Source organism: Aptenodytes forsteri, unplaced genomic scaffold (genome assembly GCF_000699145.1).
Source record: "Aptenodytes forsteri isolate BGI_AS27 unplaced genomic scaffold, ASM69914v1 Scaffold55, whole genome shotgun sequence".
In the NCBI taxonomy this organism is placed as follows: Eukaryota; Metazoa; Chordata; class Aves; order Sphenisciformes; family Spheniscidae; genus Aptenodytes; species Aptenodytes forsteri.
In genome coordinates this window covers 2,068,305-2,094,131 of record NW_008796063.1, presented here as the reverse complement: position 1 = coordinate 2,094,131, position 25,827 = coordinate 2,068,305, and the positions used below count along the sequence as shown (strand labels likewise).

The following is a 25,827-nucleotide window of genomic DNA, read 5'->3' as shown; positions in this document are numbered from 1 at the left end:
CCTTCTGCAGCACCATGCGAAGGAGCTCTCCGTTCTGTCCTGCCACCAAGGCACCGAGGGATGTCTTGCCTGGTAGGCATTGCCTGTCCAGAGGCTGGGCGCTGAACCTTCTGCTGGGTGTCTGCACAAAACTCCCTCAAGGTATGTCACGATTCCTTGAGACTTACCATTGGCATACTTTCTCTCACCCCGATTTTTTACTTAACACTGTGACAATACAATTTTACTCTGAAGCCTGCCATTAGATAGAGCAAATATAATTTGCATGCAGCATGCTGAGAGCTACCTAAATGACAGTCCCCTTTTAGATACCCTGTCTGTGTCTGACCCCTCAGAGGATTTAAAGAGCAGAAAGAATTTCTGAGGAAAACAGCTCAGAAAGACTTTTTTTTTTTTAAGTTGCCTTTTATTATTGTAATTGCTAATGCAATTACCACCTTTGAGACATGTTCATGATCCTGGCAGACTCACAAACCATCGGGTCAGAATTCAGTTCTAGCCTACAAATGATAATGTACTAATCTCACATCTCTGATCTAGCCAGTGCTGCAACATTAACATGGACAAGCTGAAGAGGTGTGGCTGGCAAAGTGATGGGTAAAGATGCAGTTTGTCTAGAAGTGAGTTTTTTAATGTAAAAGGTCAGTTACTTAAAATGGGAAAACACTCGTGCTCCCAGACTGACACTATCCCTTTAATAAAATGGCTTGGTCTCCCACTCAGCCCTGGCTAAGTGCCTGACTATCTTCATTTAAACTTTGGCCAACTAAACAGCAATAATGGACCATAAAGGATCTAGATGCAAGGTAGAGCCATTTACAAGTGGATAGGCTATTTATTTACAGATTGCTTTATTTTTGTAAACATATTTTCCAGTATGACCTACTGGACATATTTTCTACACTGACAGCTTATTCAATCCACAATTTGCTTTTTGAATGCCTTCAAAGGTAAGAGACTTAGTTATTTCCTTTCTCTTTTTAGAGGACTGCGCTTAGTGTGCAGTCTGTGTATATAACTGCTTGATGGACTTGACGATTTAGGAAGAATGTTTAAATTTAAATATATTGTCTTTGTTATTAATGATATGTAAAATGAATTATTGTAAATTGCAGGCATTTTTTGTAAATCAGTTTTAATGGGGTTCAGTTTTCCCTAGAGATATGTTGAATCACTGACTTAAATGTTGTAATGTTCGTTTTATTAGTGTATACAGTCGTTGTAATAGAATATTGTCTTTATGGAAAATACTGCACACATTCTGTTACAGCCATGTAACATTAATAATACATTCATGTATTGAATTTCATTACTAAGCCATTGTTTCTTAGAAGAATAAGTTGTTCATACTGCTGCTCCAGACCTAGGTAATATATCTGCATCCCAAAACACCCAGATCTTTGTTTATTCCTAACAATTAGGGATTTCTAGAAACAAACTGTATTCTGTGTTCTCTATAATATTCCTGCTAATTTAATATAATTAGTTTAATAGCAAAGTATGTTAATAGCAATACACATTAGTAACAATTTCTTTTACCCTTCTTTGTTAGAGGGTAAAAGCACTGGCTTTTTTTAAGAAAGAAAAGGAAGCACTGTGTTTGTTCTACCCATATTTATTCTTTAATAAAACAGGTTCTAATATACATATGAGCTACAGTTGGGCTTGTACTGGCTGCTATGCTTAAATCAGCTACCCAGTGTCTTTTTATAATCATTTTTTATATGTTGTCTCTAGAATTGTGCTTCCCACAAATGTGTATTCTATATGTAAAGTATCTGTATTTATTTATTTGCACCTATTAATGAAGTATTCACAGGTGGTTTTTTACTTTTAACAGGAAGGAGTTGTCTAATTTGGGATCAAAGTCACTATGTGGAAAAAACATTTTTTCTTTTGCTTTTTACTTCTGGCTGTGACAACAAACCAGATAGTATATGGGCAAAACAGAAAGAAAGGGAAGAAGTCTTATTCTCTCGTGCAAAAAGATGAAGGTAAAACCATTTTCTTAAAATTTCTGATTGACCATGTTGTATGTCTCCGCATATTTCAGGATCATTAGCTAGTGATTGACAACTTATGTATGCATTTATAAAGTGTGATTTATTTTGATTATGAGGCCTGGAAAATACTGTGGTGACATTTACTTGGTCATGGACTCCAGTTTGATCTATGATTTTCATTGACACGCATATCTCTCAAGATAAATGATAAGGAGTCTAAGTTTTAGTTTGAAATTGCATGTGGAAAATTTTGTATAGAGAGTCAACTAAAATGCTAAAACAATCCCATCAAGACCCGAATTTGAAAGTTTTTGTCTGTAGACTGTATTTAATAATACTGGTATGAATTAAAGTAACTTAAATTTAGTTACTTGACTTCAGTAGCATTTCTTGGCATTTACAATGAAATTTATCCTTAGAATTTTTACTGGGAAGACAGAGGAATCCTTGGGGAAATGATTTGAGGATTGGGATTGTTGCAGAGAATTATCTGAAAGCTGTTGTGCAGGTGTGCCCATCATTCATAGATTTAACTTTCTTGTTCCATTACAGGTGATACGTGTCTCGTTGATATAGTCTTTATCTTGGACAGTTCAGAAAGTGCCAAAAACCAGTTGTTTGATTTACAGAAGAATTTTGTTCAAAACTTAACTGACAGTATTTTCCAGATGAAGCCAGTTAAGTCTCAGAAGTATAATGTCAAACTAGCAAGTATGCAGTTCAGCAGCACAGTCAGCATTTATCATCCCTTTACAGCCTGGAAAAACGTGCAGAATTTTAAAGAGAAAGTCGAGTCTCTGGGCTTTATTGGCCATGGCACCTACTCCTATTATGCAATTTCCAATGCCACTCAGCTGTTTAAAACTGAAGGTCGTAAGAGAAGTGCGAAAGTGGCTTTTTTGATGACTGATGGTGTGGATCATCCAAACAGCCCTAACATCCAGGGTATAGCCACAACAGCTAGGAGTCTTGGAATACATTTTTTTACCATTGGCCTTTCTAAGAAAAAAGTCCAAGAAGAAAAATTGCGTATGATATCTGGTGATTCAGCCTCTAAACACATCTTATGCCTGGATGATCAGAACCTGATAGTTGATGTAGCATTGGAACTGGTAAGTAATGCTGATGTTAATCTTGTCACGCGTCTATCCATGTCAGATTTCATTTAGCTTTGATAAGTAAGTCCTGAAGGCAGTGCAGAGGTTTTTGTGGTGCGTGTCTCTGCTACATCCAGAGTCAGGACAGAGGGAGCTTCCTCCTCCCAGCCGCTCTCCAAGGAGTTGTGTGCTTGGACAATAATAGCTCAGCTGCACTGATCACTGATGGAGGGACAGGGTATTTCCCAGCACACAGAGTGTGTCTCTGAGCGTATGATAATACTTTAGAAAGTAACTTGTTCTCATGCGTAAGGCTGATAAAATCACTGAGTCCTTCCCCTATATATTATGTTAGTAGAGTCTTCCATAGTAAGGCCTTTCATTAGGAAGTCTTTTTATATTCCCCTTGTTAGCATTGTTTTTTAATGTTGTCTATTTAGCTGTCCCATTACATCTCATTTGTTTTCTGATCATTATGGGTCACATGAAGTAATCCCCTCTTCCTACCGGAGAACCCTTTTTCATACAAATAGTTCCACAGACTGGTTCTTACCACTTTGAGGAAAGGATGAAGGATGAAGGTATTCACATTCTTTACCATTCACCTTGGAAATTCTGTAAACTAGAGAGGAAAAAGGGTTAAATTAGTACTCTGTTAAATTAAATCTATATGAAAGTAATATTTTTCTTTTCTTTTCAGGAAGCCTTGCTTCAGAAGCAGGTAGGGTTTTTGAGTTTTGTGTGTTTTGATTACTCTTATTCATACTAGATCTCCTGATGTCTGCTGCTTCTATAATGCCACAATACTCCAGGATTAATCAGCCTTCCTTCCCTGAGTAAAGGTTCCAACCATGATTGCTTTTATTTTAACTTTCATCCATTTCTTCCATCCCTTCTGAGAAATCTACAACTTCTGTCCATTAGTGAGTAGTATCAACAGTAAGACATAAAGAACTCTTCCTACCAGAGTGGAATAGGACTAGTACAGCACATGCAAGTTCATTAGTGGTCTCATTAGAAAACTATAGCAATGTCAAAATGCTCCAAAAATTATGTAACATTTCACGGTACTATATACTATGTATATGCTACCTTAAATGTTTGTAGTTACAGTAGTAACAGATTTATTTGTTTTTGTTATAAATAAATCAAGCAACTGATTTTGATTGGGCTATACAGAAGTATAAGCCCAATATGTATTATCTTATAAGCCAAATTGTATATTATCTTATATAATGTTGATTATATAAGAAATATATATATTAGAAGATCATTTATTTCCTGTTATTCCACTTTTATGTTCTCTAGTCTGTGGCTAGGCAAAAACAGAGTTTATGCTTTAAAAATTTGAAATAATGCCTTTGAAAAATGTTCTCCTTAATGTTTCTGTTAACCTTGTAGTGTATGCGGAAGAACTGTGGGTGTGAAAAGGGAGTAAAAGGAGACAAAGGTGATTCTGTAAGTATGCATTCATTTGAAAAGCCTCCAGAATTTGAATTGTAATCATTGAGATCAGTGTTGCACAGTATTTTAATTGGTTACTGTGTCTGTAAAAAGCAAGACATTAGCTGTGCATGTACTGCAAAAAGAAGTGATGTATCATAGCATATCACTGTGAAAGGCCACTGTTACAGGAGCTCAGAAGAAAATCTATCCATAATCACATACTATCTTGGAAATATATTATTGGGTAATAAAACACTGTGGATAAATAGGTACATGATTTTGAAGCCCAAATCAAAAAGTTATTCTCGAATCTCGCAATGGGGAAGGAAAGGTCCATTAGACAAAGGTTTACTTCCACCAGCAGCTTCTATCTGTGTAAGGGATAAAGGTTCAAAAGACTGAGGGTGATGGCATATATGAAGAAAGGTCTAAAACTCTGCCTCCAACACTCTCTTTGCTCTTGTGACACTTCAACACGTAACTGTTTCTTGGCTCTGGTAAAGAAGAGAGAAGTGGGAGTTCAGACAGCGTGTGACCTCTCTGATCCCTTTTGTAGCTTTAATAGCTCCCCCAGAGACAACCAAGGTACATACAGAGGTTTTTGCCTTTCTCCCTAGACACTAAGCAACTGGTCAACCATATGTGTAGCAGGTTATGACAGCAGGGCCTATCATCCAGTCCCTTGGCTCTGGATAATGTGCATGTGGAACTAAAACCTCTGTTTCCAATTTAAAATGTAAGATCCAAGAATTTTAAGTTGCTTTGTCCAAAATTATTAGATGTAACCTATTATATATGCATTTTTTATATATACACATATACACCAAGATTTCTGGTCCCCACCTTCGTGATCCTCCAAACAGGAATAACGGTGTAGTAATTTTTTATTTTGGGGCTGCTGAATATTGACACTAAGCTGTTCTGTGCACAGGGTTTTTTTAAGCAGAGAAGATAAGATAGTGGTGGGTAACGCTGAAAAATGGGGAGGAGGAACTGTGCATGTTTTCTGTGACACCTTCCTGGTTAGATTTTCAAATGCTCTGTAGAAAATGTATTTATCATTGAATATTGATTAAAAAAATCACAGATACCTTATAATACCAGATTTTTTTAACTAAGTGAAAGTAGTGTCCCATGTGCCATACCTGAATCAGTGTGGGTTTCTACCTAAGCTTATTCCAGAATGATTTTGGCCTGCCCCCAAAATATAGTCTTAGAGAAACTGGAGAATTTTATCCTCACAATGGTAATAACATTTTCCTGCTTTGTTTCAGGGCAGTGCTGGTAACAGAGGGGAAAAAGGTGAGCCAGGACCAAAAGGAAACAAGGTAAAGTGAATTTTAGAAAATAAAGCAAATTTCTATCTAGTTTTATTCAAACCATAGAAGTGAATATAGCAAAGGAAAAGTATGTTAAAATATGATTTAAAAGATTGACTTTTTCTATGAGAGGTTTATAGTTAGCTGCTTTAGAAGTGAGAGAGAAAAATTTGAAACTAAACTGCTACCAAGTTAACACTGCCTATCATTCCAGTTTTTCTCTGACAGCAGAGGTCTCTGAATCTAGCTGAAGGCTCTCTAAGCTCCACAGGGCTTTCTAACAGTACACAGATCTCTTGAGCAGAGCGGCTCGCTCTGATGACTAAGATTTCAGTCATCTAATAACAGTAGTTGAGTTTTCTATGTTAATGTTCAGGAATTGTGTGTCCTTGATTGTGGGAGGAAGAAGTGTGGATCGTAAATAGGAGAAGCAACTTCTGGTCCTTAAACAGTGTTCTTGGTTTTAGTGTAATAGTGATAAATTAAAGAGCAATACATATTTCAGTTGTATTCCTTTGCTTCCAATAGGGCGATGCTCAGAAAGGAGATCATGGAGAAAAAGGTGAAGAGGTATGTGACTACTACAGTGCTAACTCATATTTGGTCTTTTCAGATTATCTTCCAGATCCTGATTCACAGTTTAGTTCCACTGAACTGAAAGTGCATTTTCCATTTTTCACACATCTACTTTATTCAGTTATTTAGAGCACCTAAACTAAGTTCTGGTTTAGTGAAGCATCTATACTGAGAGAAAGAGTCTAACCATGTCCTTAAGTATAGAGATGGGATGCTGCTGACAAAAGGAACTTTTGAAGCTATGTGATTTTGTATTGACTTGCATTAGACTTATTCCAAAGATAGAATTGAAAATGTCATCACTAAAAACATCTAGATGGTTCTCCAGTGGCTTCTGACATCTGATATTTCTCAGCTTGAATTCTTGTTGATTCACAGTAGAAAGATTAACACTACTCCATCCATAAGATCAATTCAGTTTAAAAGTCCCATTTAAATGATAGCATATATCTGCTAAGAGGCTGGCAAACTGAGTGGTGTATTTACAGCTAATGTTATGAGGAAAAAATACACATCTATATTTGCAGAGAATTATGTGTTAAATGATTCCAGAGAGATATTTTATTGTTGTGAATAGTTAAACTTCTGAAACGTAATTCTTTATTGTTTTTTTTTCCTACTTAAATTAGCAGTATGTTACACCTTTGCTTTCTCTTTTATGATTTTTTTCCCTTTTTTTTTTAAATTTTCGAATAGGGAGCTCCTGGCTACAAGGGAGACAAGGTAAGATTTTTATAGAATAGAAGTAGTCTGAAAATAGATTGTCACTTGCTGACAGTGTATGTGAAAGAATGGAAAGAAGAGCCTGTCCTGTCTTTTTGTCATGAGAGCTCCTAATGCAATGCCTAGAAGTAAATTCATCATTTATGTAAATGCTTGCAGACTGGCCTGTTGGAATTAAAAAAAAAAAATCAGAAAATGTAATCTAAATATAAAAATAAAAATGTCAAAGACCAGAAATAAAGCTTCTGGAAGGAAAAAGAAAGTTGAGGGTTGAATAAGAGGTTAAGTATAAAGAAAGTGAAATTGTTTACTACAAACACAAATAGATGTGGCAATCATTAGCTTTCAAAAAATTTACTACAAGGAATCTTACTTTTAAGCTAATTATAACTTGCAAGGGCTAATGCTTGATCAAAAGAAATCTCAAGATAGGCTCTCCAAGAAGCTAAAAAAATTATACACTTCAATGACTTGGAGGATTCTAGCTGTGAAATTTATGTTGCAAACTGGACCATCATAGCCAGAACAGAAACGGAGATAATCCCATTGACTTTGCTTCAAGAGCTGAAATTTATGTTGCAAACTGGACCATCATAGCCAGAACAGAAATGGAGATAATCCCATTTTGACTTTGCTTGGTTTGGGCACTTATCTCTCTACATTGTTAATAAAAGCAGTGCCTCTCTGAATCTTTGTATTCATTAGAAAAATGCTTCAGTCAATTTTATGGAAACATTTCATGGAAGTGGGAAAGGGACCTTTAAAGGTCCCTTCCAACCCAAACTATTCTATGATTCTATGAAAAGTAGACTCGTATGTCTACTTTTCATATGTCTATTGATATGTTAAATCATCAGTGGAACGCATTAGTAATTGTCTTCATTCCATTTGTACAATCTCACAATTGTTATTCAGGAAAATCTCAGACATCACAGTAATGAAATCAGAATATAGAGAGGATCTCTGGAGACAGTGCAGTGAGGTGGAAAAATACAGCAAAACTTATTAGGTATTAAAAGTATTATCCTCTTATGATGTAGGTTGGAAATTTTGTAGGCATTCTCAGAGGGAAAAAGTATCTATCTTGAGTAGAGCAGACCGTATCTTCTACAGACCATATCTAATGAGGCCACTCTCAGGTCCTCAGAATCTAGTAAATCTCTTGGGCTACTGAACTGCTTGCAGTCTTTAATGCATGTAGTGTAATCAAAACATCTTGTTTAGCTGTTAACCTTTTGACTTCTTATAAAGGGTGAGAGAGGAGAATGTGGATCCCCAGGAGTAAAAGGGGAAAGAGTAAGTATAATTTTTATTTGAACTGTTTCACATTGATGAAGATACTAGAAAATCATGTAATATATTCGTAAACATAGTTTGTAAAGATTATTGTAAATTTGGAACATCTTATAATTCCGTGGTAGTAGAGATATATTCATAGTAGAAATACGATTCGTAGAAACTGAACCCACAGTTCACCATATTCTTTTTTTCCATTTTGCAGAAGAAATGTAGTCACTTTTACCTAAAAGAAAAGCTGTCCTGACCAATGCCAAGCCCTGCTTACAAAGGACTGTGAGCATGTTACAGAGTTCACCAGATTTTTTTTTTCCTTAAAATGTTAATTTTAATTCAAGTGTATAAAGTTGTATTACAATAGAAGCAGGTTCTTACACAATCTGAACAACTTTCAGGTCTACCAGCCCATCTGTGCTGATAATGCATTCACACTTCTACCTAGTCCTCTTCTTCTTTTAACCTGAAGTGCAGAAGTGATACAAGTGAATATAGATTTTTACCTGGTTTTTACACTCTGAAAGATGGAAGGATAATGTACTCCTGAGTGAGATAATCATGCATCTTGAGTTCATGTAAGCAGGTTTGTATGACTGCTACAAACCACTGATGTATAGTTCGAGTTGTTAAGTACTACCAACTAGATTGCAATTGATCATTCTATTAAAGCACATTTCTTCAGTTTTAACATCCGTATTATGTTTACCTTTATCAAAGACCAACTTGAAAAGTTTGTGGTTCCTGGAACCTGTAATTTGATGATGAATTTCAGGTAGGAATTAGAAATATTCAAAGCAGCAGTATTTGTCACAAAGAAAAAAGGGCATTATACTATAATAAAAACCTAAAGGCTGAGAGTATCTTGTGAGATGCTAGGGTTCAAAATGGCAGCAAGTGAGTCAGAAAAGGCTGAAATATCGATGAAAAAGGAGAAAGAGTTGCATCTCTCAGAGGAATAAGGAAGATCATAACTTCTTTATCCAGGCAATATGTGAGAAGTAGCATGAGGTTATGTGAAATGTCTACTAAGATAAAAAGAAGCTGTTCAGAAACTGGCAAAGAACATAATCAAAGCAGCCAAGAAATCTGGATGTAGAAAACATATGCCAGGGCTGCCAGAAGTTCGCTTGTTTCATTTCTGTTGAGGACAGTGATGAAAAAAAAAAGTTTGACATCTGCAGAGGATCAGAGATTATAATGGATTAAGGACTTCAAGAACTTAGTGAACAAATGAAAATCAGTCTAGTAATTCCAGAATTCCCAGCTTCACATTTACAAATGCAGAAGATAGAACAAAATGATTTTTTTTTTTTCATGAAAGTAGTCTATGCTGGACAAAATCATCAGAAACAGAACATACATGGCCAAATGTATAAGAAGTAAATTCAATATTCCGAGGGGCATCTTTAACTGCAGTGATGGACATTGAAGTATAATTGGCAGTAGTGTTGTCTGATTTGAAAATGTGGCATTTTTCCCCCGCCGCTTTCCAATCTCACTAATCAGACTGAGTCCAGCAGAGGTTTTGATGCTGTGAATCTGAGTTTTTTCAAAAGCTGTTCAGGCTTGAAATTCAGACAGTTTGTGTTCAGCTTTGAAATCAAAACTGACTCCAATCATATGTGTGTATTCTACCAAAAGTAGCTATCATCGCATCAGCATATTGTTGTTTGTGCCATCCATTGCTTGTGTAGTTTTGTAAATGGGCTAGAACGGAATGGGGTTAACTGCTCTCTCTGGTGGCTGATGCTTGGCCTGGGAGCAAATGCCAGGGAGTAGAGAATTGTTAAAAAATTCTGAATCTGAATCTGTAGAGGAAGACAGTCGATGGGGTGTGGCTGCGCAGGTATCACTGCTAAATTCGTCAAGGCCTTTAGAAGTTCAAAACGTGACACATGCCTTGAAAAATGCAGCAGTCTGCCAGTGCCTCTGTGTGCGGAGATGTTGCTAATTAAAAGAGAAGAAAGAGAAAGAAAAGACCGGTAAACTATTTGCTGAAAGCTATTTTTGCTTTAGAAATAAATTATAACTGAGTATTGAGTCAACTAGAAGTGAAATCCCGTAGAATATGCATTCTGGTGACTGAAGAAAAAACAGTGCAGGAGAAAGATTTGTGAACAATCTACAGTGGCTGTAACTGGTAAGAACTCATTAAATGGAGAAATGACAGCTAATGGAATAAAAAAATATGGCATTTTACTTTTTTTGGATGTGTTTTTTAATGTTTTTTGCGAACTATTAGTGTGATTCTGCCATGCTCCTGATCTGCAGTTTGAGTTAGTGAGACAAAGTTACCTGAAGTTATTCTGGTGTAAGCACTGCAGCATTTTTTTAAGATTCTGTGTCTAGTATAATTCTAGAAATTAAATTTAAAGACCTGTAGCAAATAACAACTGGTTAATCAAATAGCTAAGATGTTAAGTAGCCATCCACAATGTTTGTTGTATATGAAAGGTATTTTAACCAAATATTGAGGATGGAATGTAACAGGCAATTACTGAATACAGAGTGAGAACAGCAGTACTCTGGAGAGAGAATAAACTCCCTAGAAAGTGCTTGAACAGAGATATGAGTCATTACATGTACACTGCAGTTTTCAATACTTTAAAGCAGATTATTGCAATTTCCTATTAATCTGATAATTGAGTCTTATTTTTCCTCAGGGTTTGGAAGGTCCTTTTGGCCCTAGGGGACCTCGGGGACCTCAGGTAAGGGAACTAAAAGCTACCAAATAAAAAGAAAACACATTATATTCTGTAAGGTTCTTTCTGCATACAACCTGTCAGCTCTGTGGAGAGCAGCACGTTTGGTGCATGAGACACCAAGACAGCAGAGTCTGGCAAATCTTTGTCTTTTGGAAATAATTTTCAAAGAAAAAATCTTGGCTGCTGCTGCTGCTTAAAGCTGCTCAGAGGTGCGTGGCCCACTTGGGCTCTCCAACTGCAGGGATCTCCTCTTACCCTTAGAGTATAATCGTGCCCTGTCATACCCCTACTTGCTAAATTCCTCTTCTATTACGTGGCAGCGTCCTGCTGTATCTTGGAAAGCTGTACACAGTCCTTCTTGAAACATAAGGCAGCCAGAAAGACTGAAATTTGTTGGGGAGGCTAAAATCTGCAGTAATTATTTCAAAACCTGAGCAATGAGTCAGAGAAAGTCTCAGTATTATTAGGAGCAGAGATTGTTACCACTCTCAGATCAGTGATCATTTATTTGTTATCTGTGCAGAAGTCCAGATCGTCCTCTTCTCTCTTTGCAGTTGCTGAAAAGGGTTATTGCTGTCTTTGTGTTTCTTACACCCTGTGTAATTTCCATTAAAAAATTCATACTAGACATGTAAAAAGAGCTGCTGTATGGAGTAGACATCTCAAGAAGTTATACCAGTCTCCTAGTAGATCCCTAGGTGATGTGGAATGATGAAGGCCAGCACTTGCCCACTCACTTCTCTGCTGAGCCTGTTTCTGGGTTATATGAAAGAAAACATAAGGGGGGCATGATATGGTAACAGAAATTTATTACATGGTATTAAGATGTGAACATTTAGTCCTAAATGCCATTTTCAATGTTTTTAAATTACGTTTTTCTGCTTTCCTTTTGCTTGGCAATGGACATGCAATAATGCTACAAATTTATTAATTTATTATTTTATGCTCCAGTAATTCTGTCTGGTAAGCAATTAGTAAAGATGTGATCTGTGCCCCAAAAGATGACACTTACTTATTCTTGTTTATTAGAAAATGGAAACACACGGAGTCTAAGAGTTTTTTGGCCAATTTTGACAGGAATTAATGAGACAAATCAGATCACCAATCATCAGCATTTCCCTACATAAATTCAACTCACCGTGCAGTATATGTTCAGTTTTGCACACTCTATAAAATACCAGCTGCTGTTGCAAGTCAAGCCTCGTACAATGACATAACCTGATTATTTTAAGGCAAAATCAAATTGTTTTTTTCTTTTCATATACAGCATCACTGCAATTACTCCTACATTATCCTGGTTTTGAGCTTGATGTTACATATCGTCATATAATACAATGGTCTACATTCAGTTTAGGTTTGAAAGGCTCATTACAAAAAAAAATCCTAACTGCTGGAAAACAGAAGCGGATGAATGTACCACTATACAAGAGGACTAATCAATGGTTACAAGGATTTACTGTAATTCTGAGCTATGAGAACTAAGTAATTACCATGGGAACTACAACCTGCTTAATGACTAAAAGGAAGATAGCATGCAATGAGCTTGAGAATGATTTATCTTATGTATTTATATTAACAGATTATATTATGTATTTCTATTAGCACACCCTGCCTCAAGCACATTGCCATTTTACTGCTGGGACATTTGTCCCTCTCACATCATGGTCGTAATTTTTTACCTCAGGAAGAATAGCTTATAAAAATGTGATTTTTTCAAAGTCCCTTTTGGAAATGCTTTTCAACTACTAAGAGATTTTAAAGAAATATTTTAGTTCTTTATATGACACCAAGATACTAAGAGAATAAAGTAGAGTTTGCTTCTTTTGAAACAAACAAAACTGCAAGATTCCTTTTAGTAAACAGTACTCAATTAAAACGCATAAACCAAGGACTAAGGCCATATTACTGTGAGTTTGTGCACAATACAGATTCCTTTTAGTAAATAGTACTCAATTAAAATACATAAACCAAGGAGTAAGGCCATATTACTCTGAGTTTGTGCACAATACAGCACTTGGGACATCACTGTACTGTTATGAGACAGTTATTCCCTAGTTTGTAAAGTTATGATTTGAGCATAATTTGGAACACTAGCTATATTCATTTCATTCACTGTTTTCCCCCCAATATTTGATTTGTGGTCGTATAACTGTTACTTAGGTGTGTGATTGCATTTTTGCATGCTTTGTGCAAAAGCTGCAAAAGAAAGGAGAAAATAATAAATATTTTTTTTCTGACTGGAAATCCATGGGAGATACAAAATCACAGATATTCCAAAATTTTCATATCTGTTTGTGAGCCAAAATGCAATATTCTGGAGGATTTACTAAAGCTATTAATGATGGTAGCTGAAAGGGATTATTTTTGTTTCTTTTTGGATAGTCATGCGTTTCCTGTAATTTATCATATTTAAGAACGGGAATGAACACACTCTGAGCACATTTTTGTGTCAGCAATGAAACCAATACGTTTACATTTGGGCCAGTTTGTGTCTTTTTATAAGCATAAAATGATCCATATTTGACCCAGCATTTTTACTACAATAAACTGTAATTTTGTGGTATTATTCTTTTGATAGCTCATGATTTTTTTTTTCTCCAGTCATTTAAAAAACTTCATGAGGCTTCCACTTCATTTTGATTGTCAGCTCTGTTAGTGGTAGTTGCAACAACATTGACCAATCTGACCCAACTGGGCAGCCCAGCAGATGCCAGTGGGATGTTCACTAACTCACAAGTCGGGTTCCCGGAAGAGTTAAAGCTTTAACGCCGGACTTGGGTGTAATCTATTCATCCTGTGATCTTATTGCTCTTCATAATTATCAGACCTCCTTTTTTCTAGCTACCGTACCAGCCACTGTATTGGTGAAGGGACCTCCTCAAATGTCATCACTCCAGACAGAGTACCTTACCTGCTCTGTCTCTTCCAAAGAGCCATTAATTATTTCCTTGTGTGAGGGGACACAATGGTTGTAGTAATGTCAGGGAATTAAAATTAATCTCAGCTCATCATCACAGAGAGATGAGGGGAACTGATCTCTTACAAACGCAGCTAAATAGGACATGACGGCTTAGTTTATTTGCTTGGGCAGAAGAGAGAATATGAAAATATGGCAAAGTCAGGAGCAGGAGGAGAAAGGAACGGAAAGCTTCAGATAAAACAGATGCAATTCACATGGAGTAGTAAGATATCCTTTCTGCCAGCACTGGTTATTGAATATTAACAATATTCAATGTGTTGGGCACTTCCCAGGATAGGACACAGAAAACTCTTGTCCTTTAGAGCTTAGCATTGTGCTGTGTTTTACTGTACTCTGTTCAGGCCAAATTCAAAAGAAACTTCACATGCATCTTCAAAGGCAACTCATTCTATACTTTGGCTTTTGTGTAGGGTATCAGCGGACCTCCAGGTGAGCCAGGCCCGAAAGGCATTCAAGGAAGCAAGGTAAGATGTAGTTGTATATGTGTAGATGTTATTTATGTAGAGAGAGAGGATGCAGAAACTCTGTGTAGAATCTTTATACTCTACTCTCCTTTTTCCTCAGTAGTTTTTTGTTAGTGGTGTCCTTTGCACAGCGATATTGTACACCACCTGCTTGGTGCACCATAGCGTCATCATGATATGAAGGCTTTGTATTGTTGGCACATGCAGCTGGTTCTCCATCTGGGTCTCCGAGAGCATTTTGTAGGGCCACAATAGGGTGCTACCAAGGACCTGCCTAGAGCCACAGCACTTAGGTTGGAATTTAAATCACCTGAATATGTGTCTTGGCTTCTTAGCTTCCCTTGCTGTCACTTGGGAAGTTTTTTCTAGAATATTTTTGACTAAAATGCCTTGTGTTTAAAGATTTTAAGTAATTCTAGATGGTGGTTATAAAATCTTTAGATTGAGTATTTTAAGTCATTTTTAATTGCTTGTATACTGTAAAAACTCAAGACAACTTTGAAATTGGTAGAGGTGTAAGATTTGATGATGATTAATGCCTTAGTTATGTTTAAAATAGATCATTTAAAGTTAATGACTACAGCTTGTCAAGCAAAATCAGTTGGATAAAGTATCTGATTAATGTAGGCAGTCTTCTGGCTTGCAAACCTTTGGGAAATTGCTTTATGTGAATACAGTTGTCTTGCCCATGGGACAGCTATTAACATCATTGTTCGGTACAGAAAGATCTTTCATGTATCAGTTTGAAAATGTAGAGTCTAATGACAAAGACTTTCTACCACAGGATTATTGATAGCCTGGTTAATACAATGCCACATATAAGTTATACAAGGCAACAAAATTCACACAAAGCAGTTTGCCAAAGATGCAATATTTAAACACTCATGTTTGTTTCTTAGGCAACAATTTCATTTGAAGATTCACAGAAGTAAATTTAGATATGGGAAATGTTCACGGTAAAAAGTTTGGAATACTGGCATCCATCATGATTTTACTCTTCCTGACAAATGCTTTTTCATACTTTTTATTTCTTCATCTTCTCAACAAAATGCTCGATTAGGAAAGCTGCTACAGAATATTTCAGAAGTGGGGAAAGAAAGAGCATGATGGGTCTGAAAGAAGCTATTCATACATGTGGTGGAAAAGTCATGCCTCTCTTTAACTTCAGCACAGCAAATGACTAATTTTTCTATCTGCCATTTCACACTGATCAGTCCAAGATAGTACTACCAGATACTTTTATTATACACTAAACCGTATTTGTTGAATGTTGTTTGTCCTCCTGTCAGTCTCTTCACACACTTTCATGTCTGTAAAATACATGCAGTTGTCTCTAGAATTCTTCTACCTGGATATAATATTTATTGTCTTTTCTTATACTTTAGCTGCAGATTTTCAGTATGAATAAGAAAGAAAGTTCCCTCTTTTTTCAGCTTCCAATTCTGCAACCTGCTGCTTAAAGTTTATAGTCAAGGTTTTTCCAGGCTCAGACATCTTTCATAATAAAAATATCACCAGGCAAGTTTAATTAATACACTTAGGTAATTATACTTAAAAGAGTATAGCAGAAACATATGTATGTTTAGAGGTTGTCTCTTGTCCATACCTAGCACTGAAGCTAACCTTTGACATTTTGGAACTTATCTAAGATGAGTGAAAAATTTTTTAATGATCAGTACAGATAATCGGTGGTTGTTTACAGCTTAATAAACACCCATTCAGCTAGTAAAGGTCACAGCCTTTTTTGGTTCACACACATAGCAGTCTTTCCAATATCTTTTGTCCTTACAGAAGGATTATTCAATTGCTCTTTTAAAATTAGTTTTCATGACACATAATACAATATCTCTGAAAAGTGGCAGTTATTTATAACTGCCTTGGATAAAATAAATAAGTCTATTCTCAGTGCAGTTCCTTATACCCGTGGCCTTTCCATGCTAATACTTTCTGCTTTTTGAGCTGAACTAGTGACTTCACCCCGGTTTAGCAGAGCTAAAGGCAGTTGCATGGCATTAGTATCGATGTGACATAACACAGAACACCGCCGCTGAACACTTTTATTCATTGTTAGTGGGCCATGTTGAGGTTTGAAAGAGGAGATTCAGTTCCTCAAAATATAAACTCCGGATCAAGCTCAGCCTACAGATGTTTTGGGTCTCATTTGTGAAGTCTACAGTTCACTCATCTATCTGGTCAGCTCAGTCCATCCCACACCTCTATAACGCAGTGCCGTACCCATTCTCTCGCTTTGCAGTGCCAGGTGGCAGACACGGCTGGGGATAGTGTCATCTGTGTGCTGTCTGGATGCCCCTGGCTCTGGCAGCCACCAGCAGGAGAGTATTGATGGCATTGCAACTTCAGCTAATTTAATTTGACTTGTCTGAAGCAAGGTAGCATGGAGTCCAGAAACATTGTCCAAGAAATTACTTAAAAGAACTTTTCATACCTTACTTCTTCTGTTATTCATATGCATTTTCTTATTCTCTTTTAAGCTGCTGGCTAATCTATCAGTGTGAAGTCTCACTGGCTGCACAATACTCTACTTCCATCTCTTTTCATGATATTGCCTTATCATATTGCCCGTAATGAGTTGAATCTCTCTCAAAGTCCCACTGCCTGCATTGACCAGCTTTCCACTGACTACAGCAGGAAATCAGCCAACCTGTTTCCACGTAGACACCTAAGTTTAGGAGTGGTCATATGGAGCTGAATCACATCCTTAACCTCTTAAAGTCTTTCTGATGCACTTCGCAATCAGTGCTTATCTTTAATAACCTCTTTAATATACAAGCAAACTTCATCACTTTACTTTCACCCTCCGTTAAAGTCATGTATGAATATGTTCCCCAGCCTATATTCTTCACAGAATGCGGCTCAGCGTGGCATTAACTAAAACCAGTTTTTGCTATTAAGCAAGCTTTAAAAAAAGTTTTCTCTATTTGCATTTCTGCAAAGTTATAACATCTCAAAAACATCTAAATAGTTTTATTACCATATATACAACCCTTCTCTATAAAGAGGTTGAGGCATTAAAGATGACAAATTTGAACTCCGCTTCTATAAAAATAAAAATACATGTTAACTCATCTTATATTATTATCAATTTACCTGACTAAATATATTTCCATTTAACCAAATGCTGAACGTGCATGTTAACAGTAAACCTACAACACAGTATAAAACGTAATAACTTTAAGAGAAAAACGTTAGAGAGTAACGGGACATTTCACTCAAAACGCAGTTAGGAGTTGGGAACTGGCTGTTTTCACTGTGTATCTCCTGTCTTCTGAAGCAGTCATCTTGGTCCTGTTCCCCAAGCATGTTCTGAGCAAAGGACCAGGATTATTCAGTTTGTTTTCTGTTTTACTGACTTTCTATTGCCTATTGGCAACATTTCAATAGAAAGATGTTAAATTTACAAAAGAAAAATCATATCGTTAAAGCCAAATTCTATGTTATTTTCTGTCTCTCACTAACTTAAAATACCAAGAAAAAATACCATTCACAGCTGTGCTTTATATTTTCTTAGACATTTGCTTCACTTAAAGGCATTCTTCAACTTCATCAGCCACCACATACTATCTGCATTGTAACATAAAATAAAAACTTGAATCAAAGTGTACCATGTACCTCATTCATCTATAAAACATGTAAAGAAAATTACAAAAACCCCACAGGAAAAAAATTTGTGGTTCTTTTAAGTTATCACACACAATTGAATTTGCAGAACATCAATTTATAACCCTGGGTCTGAGGTAGAGACACTCAATTCTTGTCAGACTGCAGCTTATGGGAGCAAGGAACTCAGATTTTGTGTTCCTTGTCTCACTAAGAATGCGAGGGTGGCCCATGATATGATTTTGCTGGCTGATGCAACCATTTCCAAAAAACCCAGAAGACACTATCTCACTTAGAGAAAGACTGAAAGTACCAGAAGCAGAAAGTCGGCAAAGAGAAGAGCCATGCCGCTCTTGGTTCTGCTCCAGTAGTATCCCATATTCCTGCCTAGATGGCCAGGAATTGGCTAGATGGCTGGTTAATAGGTGGTTTGGGGATTAAATCAGTTGTGGTTGCTTTTGCTTGGTTTGTTTCTCAAAGATCACATTGAATTTACTACAGGAAGCCATAGGCGTTCAAAAGGGGACACAGGACATAAAGTCAGTATTCTCTATTAATAGAAACAAAAGATTTACTTGCTCTATAAATGTAATATATTCTGTCATAAGCAGTAGTGTCCAGAAACATTATCCAGTGAGAATCCCATCTCTCTTCCAACATTCCCAGTAACCTGTTTTCTGTCATTTTCATACTTGGGTTCTACATATCTCTTAACTGCATTGGTTAATACAGTAAAATAGCGTCCTAACTGGCTACTGCATTTACTTTTGTTGGATTTATTTATTACCACTTATATTATGTGGCTATGTTCTCATTAGAAGACAGCTTTGCCCTTCAATAGCAATAAAAAAACAGGAAAAATGCAAATATTCTAACACAAAAGGACTTGATGCGTCTTGGTTTCTTCTCTAAAAAGGAAACGGAATTACCAGGGTTCTTCTGGAAAACCGAGGTCTAGGAATTAATATAATGCCCTTTATTTTGGTCAAGCAAATCTCTCAGCCCTAAGGTTCTGCTGCTTACATTTTTGCAAAGCTAAATTACCTCATTGGGGTCACCAATGTGAAATGTGCACATCCACTTTCCCCTAGTATTCTTGGTGTTAGATAAAAAATGAATCTTCAACATGCGTATGTCTATTAATTTATTCAAAATAGTAGGCATTATTTTGTCTGTTTTCATTAATTTATTAAAAAATGCTTAACTAATACTTATTAAAAAAACCCAAACAAAACATATTCTACACGATAGCACCAGTAAGGTTGCATAAGAGTGTTTATATTCAAGGTAATTTTGAAAATGTGTTCGTTGGTGAGGGGAATAATAGTGACTATTCGCAAATTTCAGTGGACAATTTCCAAACAGAATGATATGGTTACAGATTATAAAATTGGGGCATAAAATCAGGAGGTGGGCATGACCTGTGTTCCACTCATAAGGAAGTGATGAACAGGGAGTACTTACAGTTCTCATTTCAGAAGTGAGTTGTTTAAACTCTTAGACCAGCTAATAGAAATAAAGTACACATTTCTAGAAACCATGAGATATTCATGGAAAGACTGAACACAACACATTCTTAAAAGCCACTGCTATAGTAAGAGCCTCTCTGGAAAATTTCATATGCATAGTGAGATTCTGAATTAGAGTCTAAAGTTGTGAACAGACATGTATTCAAACTTTTAAGGAAACAATTAAGTTTGAATGTGGGTATTCGAAGCAGTTATTCCCATAAAAACATCTTGGGATAATCCTGTGAGAAACCCATCATTACATATTTCCCTGAAAATGTGTCCCAGAATGAACTGATAAGGGATGCTGCTGCTTCTCTGCTGACTTATAAATTCTTTCCTTACTTATGTGGCAAGTTACATCTTTCCCAGGAGACTGAAAAATCCAATTTCCTTGTAAATAAGTATAGTTCCTAGGTACCTCAACTAGCTTAGAAATACAAAATATCAATAATGTCCGTTAAAATATCTTTATCTACTTGCATTGGTGTTGCCAATGTTTACTTTAATGATAAAATCATTATGTTTGAAGATTATTTTTTACTATAACTTAATCATTATCACATTGTAGACTGAAATACAGAGTCTTTGTGTTCCTTACAGTATGTACGTGCTTTCTTGAAAGTAAGGAAATTATTTATATTGGCACTAACTAGTACTCATCATAACACAACAAACTATTTTTTTTGGGGGGGTTAGACTGTTAAGTATGTTCCAAGCTTAAAATGGTACAGTTTTAATATGTAAAAATTTTAAGCTCAGATCAAGTGTAATTTTCCTTCCCCTTGCTCTAGCTGATATTAGATGCCACCTGAAGGAAAATCCCAATAGGGAGAGAAAAAAGAATTTGAGCAGAGTGTTAGACAAAGAAAATAATTACAAAGAAGCTGCTCTGAAAAGCAGACTTTTCCTTCTGCATGCAGAGATAATGTTATTATTGCCAGCACTTTATAGTTTTAGTAAATTCCACATTACCTGTAGCACCAAGACCACAGAAGATAAAAGTCAGGCTTACTAATAGCCATATGAAGTTTGAAATATACAGTCTTTAAAATAGATTGAATAGTTTAAGTTTCCAAGTTTTGCATGTTGTCTGGTAGAAGGTGGGGGTTCTTTCTCCATTAATATTCAGGCATCCTCTGCTATCAGTGAGAAAGCGTTCACCAGAACAAAATTTTCATACTACCTTACATGCTTTTATCATAAGGGCTGTTTACCCTGCCTACACCAGTACCTACTAGTACAGCTGCTGCGAGGCAGATTACATGACACCAGTCACTGGAGAGAAAACTATGTAATGTTTTTATCATGGCTAAAAAAAGAGCTTTTGGAAAAACATTAACTTCAGTAGGACTCCCATCTGCATTCGAGGCAGCGCATATATTAGCATAGCTCTATCACGTGGGTGAACTTGTGAAGGAGCGAATGATTTGCGATAGGAAGCATCCCTCAGAGTTCCTGTCCTTGGAAAGTTCTGTCAAGGGCTGTCAGAAATAGATACAAAACACAATGTCTGTTTGGACGACAGGACAAAAAATTTGGAAGACCCTATCCAAACACAACAAAGGGGTTTGGTTTATTGTTTCAGCTGGGAGATGAGCCTGTATTTATCAAACATCGTTTTTCAGAATGGAACAAGTTCCTACACCATTTCAGAGGTTTAATTTTGACAAATAGAGCCAACGTGCTTAGTGGCATTTGCTGTGCCCAGAGTAGCCTACTTACACATAGTGGTGCTCCATGCTGCTGAATTATGTTTTCTTTTATCTGATAGATTTTTTTAAATATATTTTCAACTTTGCATATCTTTTGCATTCATTCTGTGGGGCATGCTAATACATCATGGCACAACAGAGATCCCAGGCTGCCTTCTCCATGAAAGAAATGAGGACTGTGAATTTGAACAGCTAGTATTTAGCATACTGCCTGGCCTTACAGCAGCCTGTGCCTATTTCTTTCTCACTGAGGCACCTCTTCCTTGAAGTGGGGAAGTCCATCCCTAACTAGACTGTCTCCAGGCCCTGAAGCTGCGTGGAGCTGTTTCTGTTAATGTTGTTTGTCAAGTGGAGAGCTATTGAAGTAAGAGTTGGTGGTGAGGTAAGGGAGCCTATGGGCTGAAAGGCAAAGCTTCTTGGGCACCAGGCTTGTGTGCTTGGCTTAACGTTCTTCCAAAACCCATGCTTTGTGCATCTTGACCAGCTTTGCAAGAAGCACAACTGTGGGTAGAAGTGGCAGAAGTATCTCTGTCCTTGAGGGAGTGTCTATGCCTGGAAATTTGCTTGCAAAACTTTGTAATGAAACCTTAATACAACAGTTCTACTTGTATAGCTCCCATGAGGATGATTTTGCCCTGGAAGCAGAGCACACCACGGGGCTGGGTGTGTGTAACTACAGCACTGTGGCTTTGCCGATACCATTCTGTCAGTGCACTTCTACATACTGACGCACAATCAGAAGCTGAACTTCCATTGATGCTTAGATGCTTGTGACCTGTTGGCATGAATGAAATTCAGTAGCCTAAATTACTACTGTTGGAAATGAAATGGAGGCTTCTAAATCACTAAAACCCTTCTGAAAATGTTGCTTTTAGTATATATTCTTTTCTAAAGAAATAGTATAAAACATTTCTTTACGTATTTCCCCTACTTCTTGTCTAAACAGAACGAGCCCCAAAAGCCCTGAAATTCAGCTAGCTGTTGGCTTAAAGGACAACAGTACTTAAACCAGAGAGTTTGTAAAGAGAATTAAAGAGGAGACAAGTACGAGCTTTGGTTGTATTATTCTTGGCCTTCCCTAAATTTCCTGCTGATGGGAAACACTTAATAAAAATGATTTTTGATCAACTGATTTTAAAAGGACAGTTTGTTCAATGCCAAATTAATCCCATGGAGGAACTGGAAGTCTAGAAGATGGGCCATTTGAGGAATTTTTGTTGTTGTTGTTGTTTGATAAGTTTCAAAACAAACACAGGAGGAAAAAAAACAGCTCAGAACAAAAAGGGTCCATTTCTAATCGGCTTTATATCAGTAAAAATTGCATCATTTACGATAATCTGGATACACATCAACTAAGTTGTGACTCTGGTCCAAAAGCTTCATGAAAATATTATTAGGAAACCCAAACAATAAGGTCTACCTAGGAATACAGTAAACTTCTTTGCTATATTCTGTATTTTGCCAACAGCTACGTGCACAGAATCCACATTAAAGCAATGTCAATGTTGCTAATACCCTATCAGTGTGCTATGTGGAGATACGTGTGCTATTCTGCTGAGTTATACCAGCTTTCTCTGATTTTTCTCTGCCTTTTAAGACTTATATCCTAGTGATGCTGTATTAATTTATTAGATTATGAAGGTGTGCTATAAAATCTTGTATTTTGAATAAGCATTAAATTTCACAGCTGCTCTTCAAATTATCATATTGTCCTGTAATGGAATGAATTTAAGACTGGGCATCAAGTTCCACTTTATTCTAGGTTTAAAGCTGCAGTAGTAGCACTCCAAGTGCAGAGTTACCAGAAATTAATCTTCAAGGATAATCTGTTTATTTACTTTCACTGTATATTCCCATTCCTGCATCTTAGCTTCATTCTTTGGCAGATTACAAACTGGTAGATTTCTGGAGAAATACCTGGCTTTGAAGTCGTTTTTTACACTTCCATTGACCTCTCAAAGTGCAAAAATCTCATTGAAAGGTTTCAGAACTCAGCATATAAAATTTCTTGGTATATACAAAATTTCAACCCCCCAAATACGAATACCTCCCCAGAAAATAAACACATTTTGATAAAAAGCCTTTTTAATAATCGTGTGGCTATGTTGGCTTTGTTAGAAACATACTAAACACGCAAGAGAATTAGGAGCTACAGTCAAAGATAGCAGTAGGAACAACAGTCGTGATACGCAGTTGTTGCTATGGGAAGAACCTTAAGTGCAATGTTTAAAGCATAAACACTGCTTAATTTCCAAATGCCCATCTTTGTAGCAAGAAAAAAACTGAGGAAGTACCAAATCATTGGATAAAGTTAGGACCAAAGATATGACAAAGAATAAACATACATTTTTTATCTTTCCTGATGCGTATGAAAGAATGGCTTTGTAACATTATTATCTATCCCAGCAACTTGTATGGCCAGGATATTGACCCTGCTCCTAATCTAAACATTTATCTTTAAGACAGGTTTTGTTTGTTTGGTTGGTTGGGGTTTTTTTAACTTTAAAAACGTATTTGTAGCCCTTTCCTAATCTAAACATTTATCTTTAAGACAGGTTTTGTTTGGTTGGTTGGTTGGGGTTTTTTTAACTTTAAAAACGTATTGCTGTAGCCCTTAATGAGGCTGTGGAAAGATACTCTGGTGGAATTTGGTTAAAGTTCCATTTGCATTAATGGTTTCTTTCCATTTTTTTTCCTTTAGGGAGAGCAAGGCCCTTTAGGTCCCTATGGTCCTCCAGGACTCCCTGGTGTTGGACAGCCAGGACCCAAGGTAACTCTCAGTAATATGTCTATTAAAGTGCTAACTGTGGGCAGTCATTTTTTGGATGAAAGTTCTCACCTGCTGTTTTATCAAATTCAAGCTCTTATCATCTAAATGTAAAACTGACACAATATTGACAGGTTTTTGTATTTGCATAGGATGGAGATAACAGACCTGCCTTTCCAGCAACTCCAAGTTTTTATTGTGATCCCATTGATATAATAGAAGTCAGAAATAATGCCATTTAAATGGGGGTTAAATATGTGAGAACATTTTCAAGCACTAGTAGATGCTTGCACTAATGAGTAAACCATACTTCAAGGCATAAAAATACATCTCAGTCACTGTGATACACAGTCACGTGACAGATTTTCCTTGTTATTTCTTCACTAGGGAACAGATATTCTTATAGGTCATAAAATTCTCTCTCTCATGCAGCACTTACTTCCTCTATCTTATTTTATTGCAAAAGACTAGAAGGTGGAATCCAGTCTTGCTAATTTGGAAAAGTCATGTCTGCCTATGCTGGCCAGCCAAATCACCTTTTGGAAAACTGCAAAAGCATCTACATAGGAAACATGACTACTTAGTTTATGAGAGTTTTGTCAGAGACCTACAGCTCAGACTCAAACAAGAAATCTAAATTGGGCAGAACTAGATCTCACCCTAGTTCTTCTGGCTGCTAAATCTTTGGTGTTGCTTTATGCCATTTTTCCCCTCTTTTTTGGAGCCAAGTGCCAGTGTCTAAAATACCTGCACTTTTTTTGCTTTTACTGCTCTAATCTGTACATTCTTTGAACTCCTGCATATTTTCTCTGCAGTGGGCAGACCCTGGAACATAGAGAGGGTTTGTAGAGCTCAGAAACTAGTAATTTGCCATGTAAAAGGAACAACACTGGGTCATTCCAGAAGGGAAATTACGTTTATAGTGAAGGAATGTCACTCCCAGTCTCTGTACTACTCTGGGGAGAGATAAAAATCCTCTGTGCTCTTATCCTTGAAGCACATAGTCCTCAGTAAACTGGAGGAATTGTGAAGATTATGACACCTTATAAATAGAAGATACAGAAACTATGCAGTTCCTGGAGTTCCCATGCAATCCCATATTCCACTAAAGCAGGCTTCAATTTGAGTGCCTAGATAGAGGCTATGGTGAGGATCCCTCACACCTGAGCATTCCTGCTTCATGGCTGGGTTGTACTCCAACCAATTTAGCCTGACTTCGCTCCCTCATCCCTGTCATTTCTCAGGTCCTGCACTTTTAAGCAGTTACCCTTATGCAAAGTGATAACACCCCTTTGCTGTTGGCATGAGGGCTGGAATGTGATCTAGTGCTCAAAGTATTAATCGAAAGGTACTTTCAAATGTTTCTAAATGGTTATTTATGCTTTTTTTACATCAGGAAATGTTACACATTTGATTTCAGACCTTTCTGGCGACATCATTAAGTCATCTATATGTAAATGTTATGCTTTTCAAAAGCATCGAGTTGAATTAGGACTGAACTTTCTAATATTCTTTTTCACAAGGGTGCTCAAGGTCAAGAAGGTAAAATTGGATTCCCAGGACCTCCTGGAACTGGTGAGCCAGGATTACCTGTAAGTCAGTGATATATGCAT

At 36.8% G+C, this 25,827-nt stretch overlaps 1 protein-coding gene across 1 annotated transcript in view; it reads left to right on the top strand.

Annotated features, from left to right (window-relative positions):
* Positions 1 to 777: 777 nt before the first annotated feature.
* COL28A1 (collagen type XXVIII alpha 1 chain) overlaps positions 778 to 25,827 on the top strand; it is a 70,075-nt gene continuing 45,025 nt past the window's right edge. Inside the window, 13 exon segments of the mRNA XM_009286354.2 lie at positions 778 to 950; positions 1,841 to 1,994; positions 2,556 to 3,115; positions 3,801 to 3,821; positions 4,502 to 4,558; positions 5,821 to 5,874; positions 6,394 to 6,435; positions 7,138 to 7,164; positions 8,416 to 8,460; positions 11,121 to 11,165; positions 14,553 to 14,606; positions 24,149 to 24,217; positions 25,738 to 25,806. Of these exon segments, the coding sequence (XP_009284629.1) occupies positions 1,874 to 1,994; positions 2,556 to 3,115; positions 3,801 to 3,821; positions 4,502 to 4,558; positions 5,821 to 5,874; positions 6,394 to 6,435; positions 7,138 to 7,164; positions 8,416 to 8,460; positions 11,121 to 11,165; positions 14,553 to 14,606; positions 24,149 to 24,217; positions 25,738 to 25,806 (1,164 nt within the window). The 5' untranslated portion in view covers positions 778 to 950; positions 1,841 to 1,873.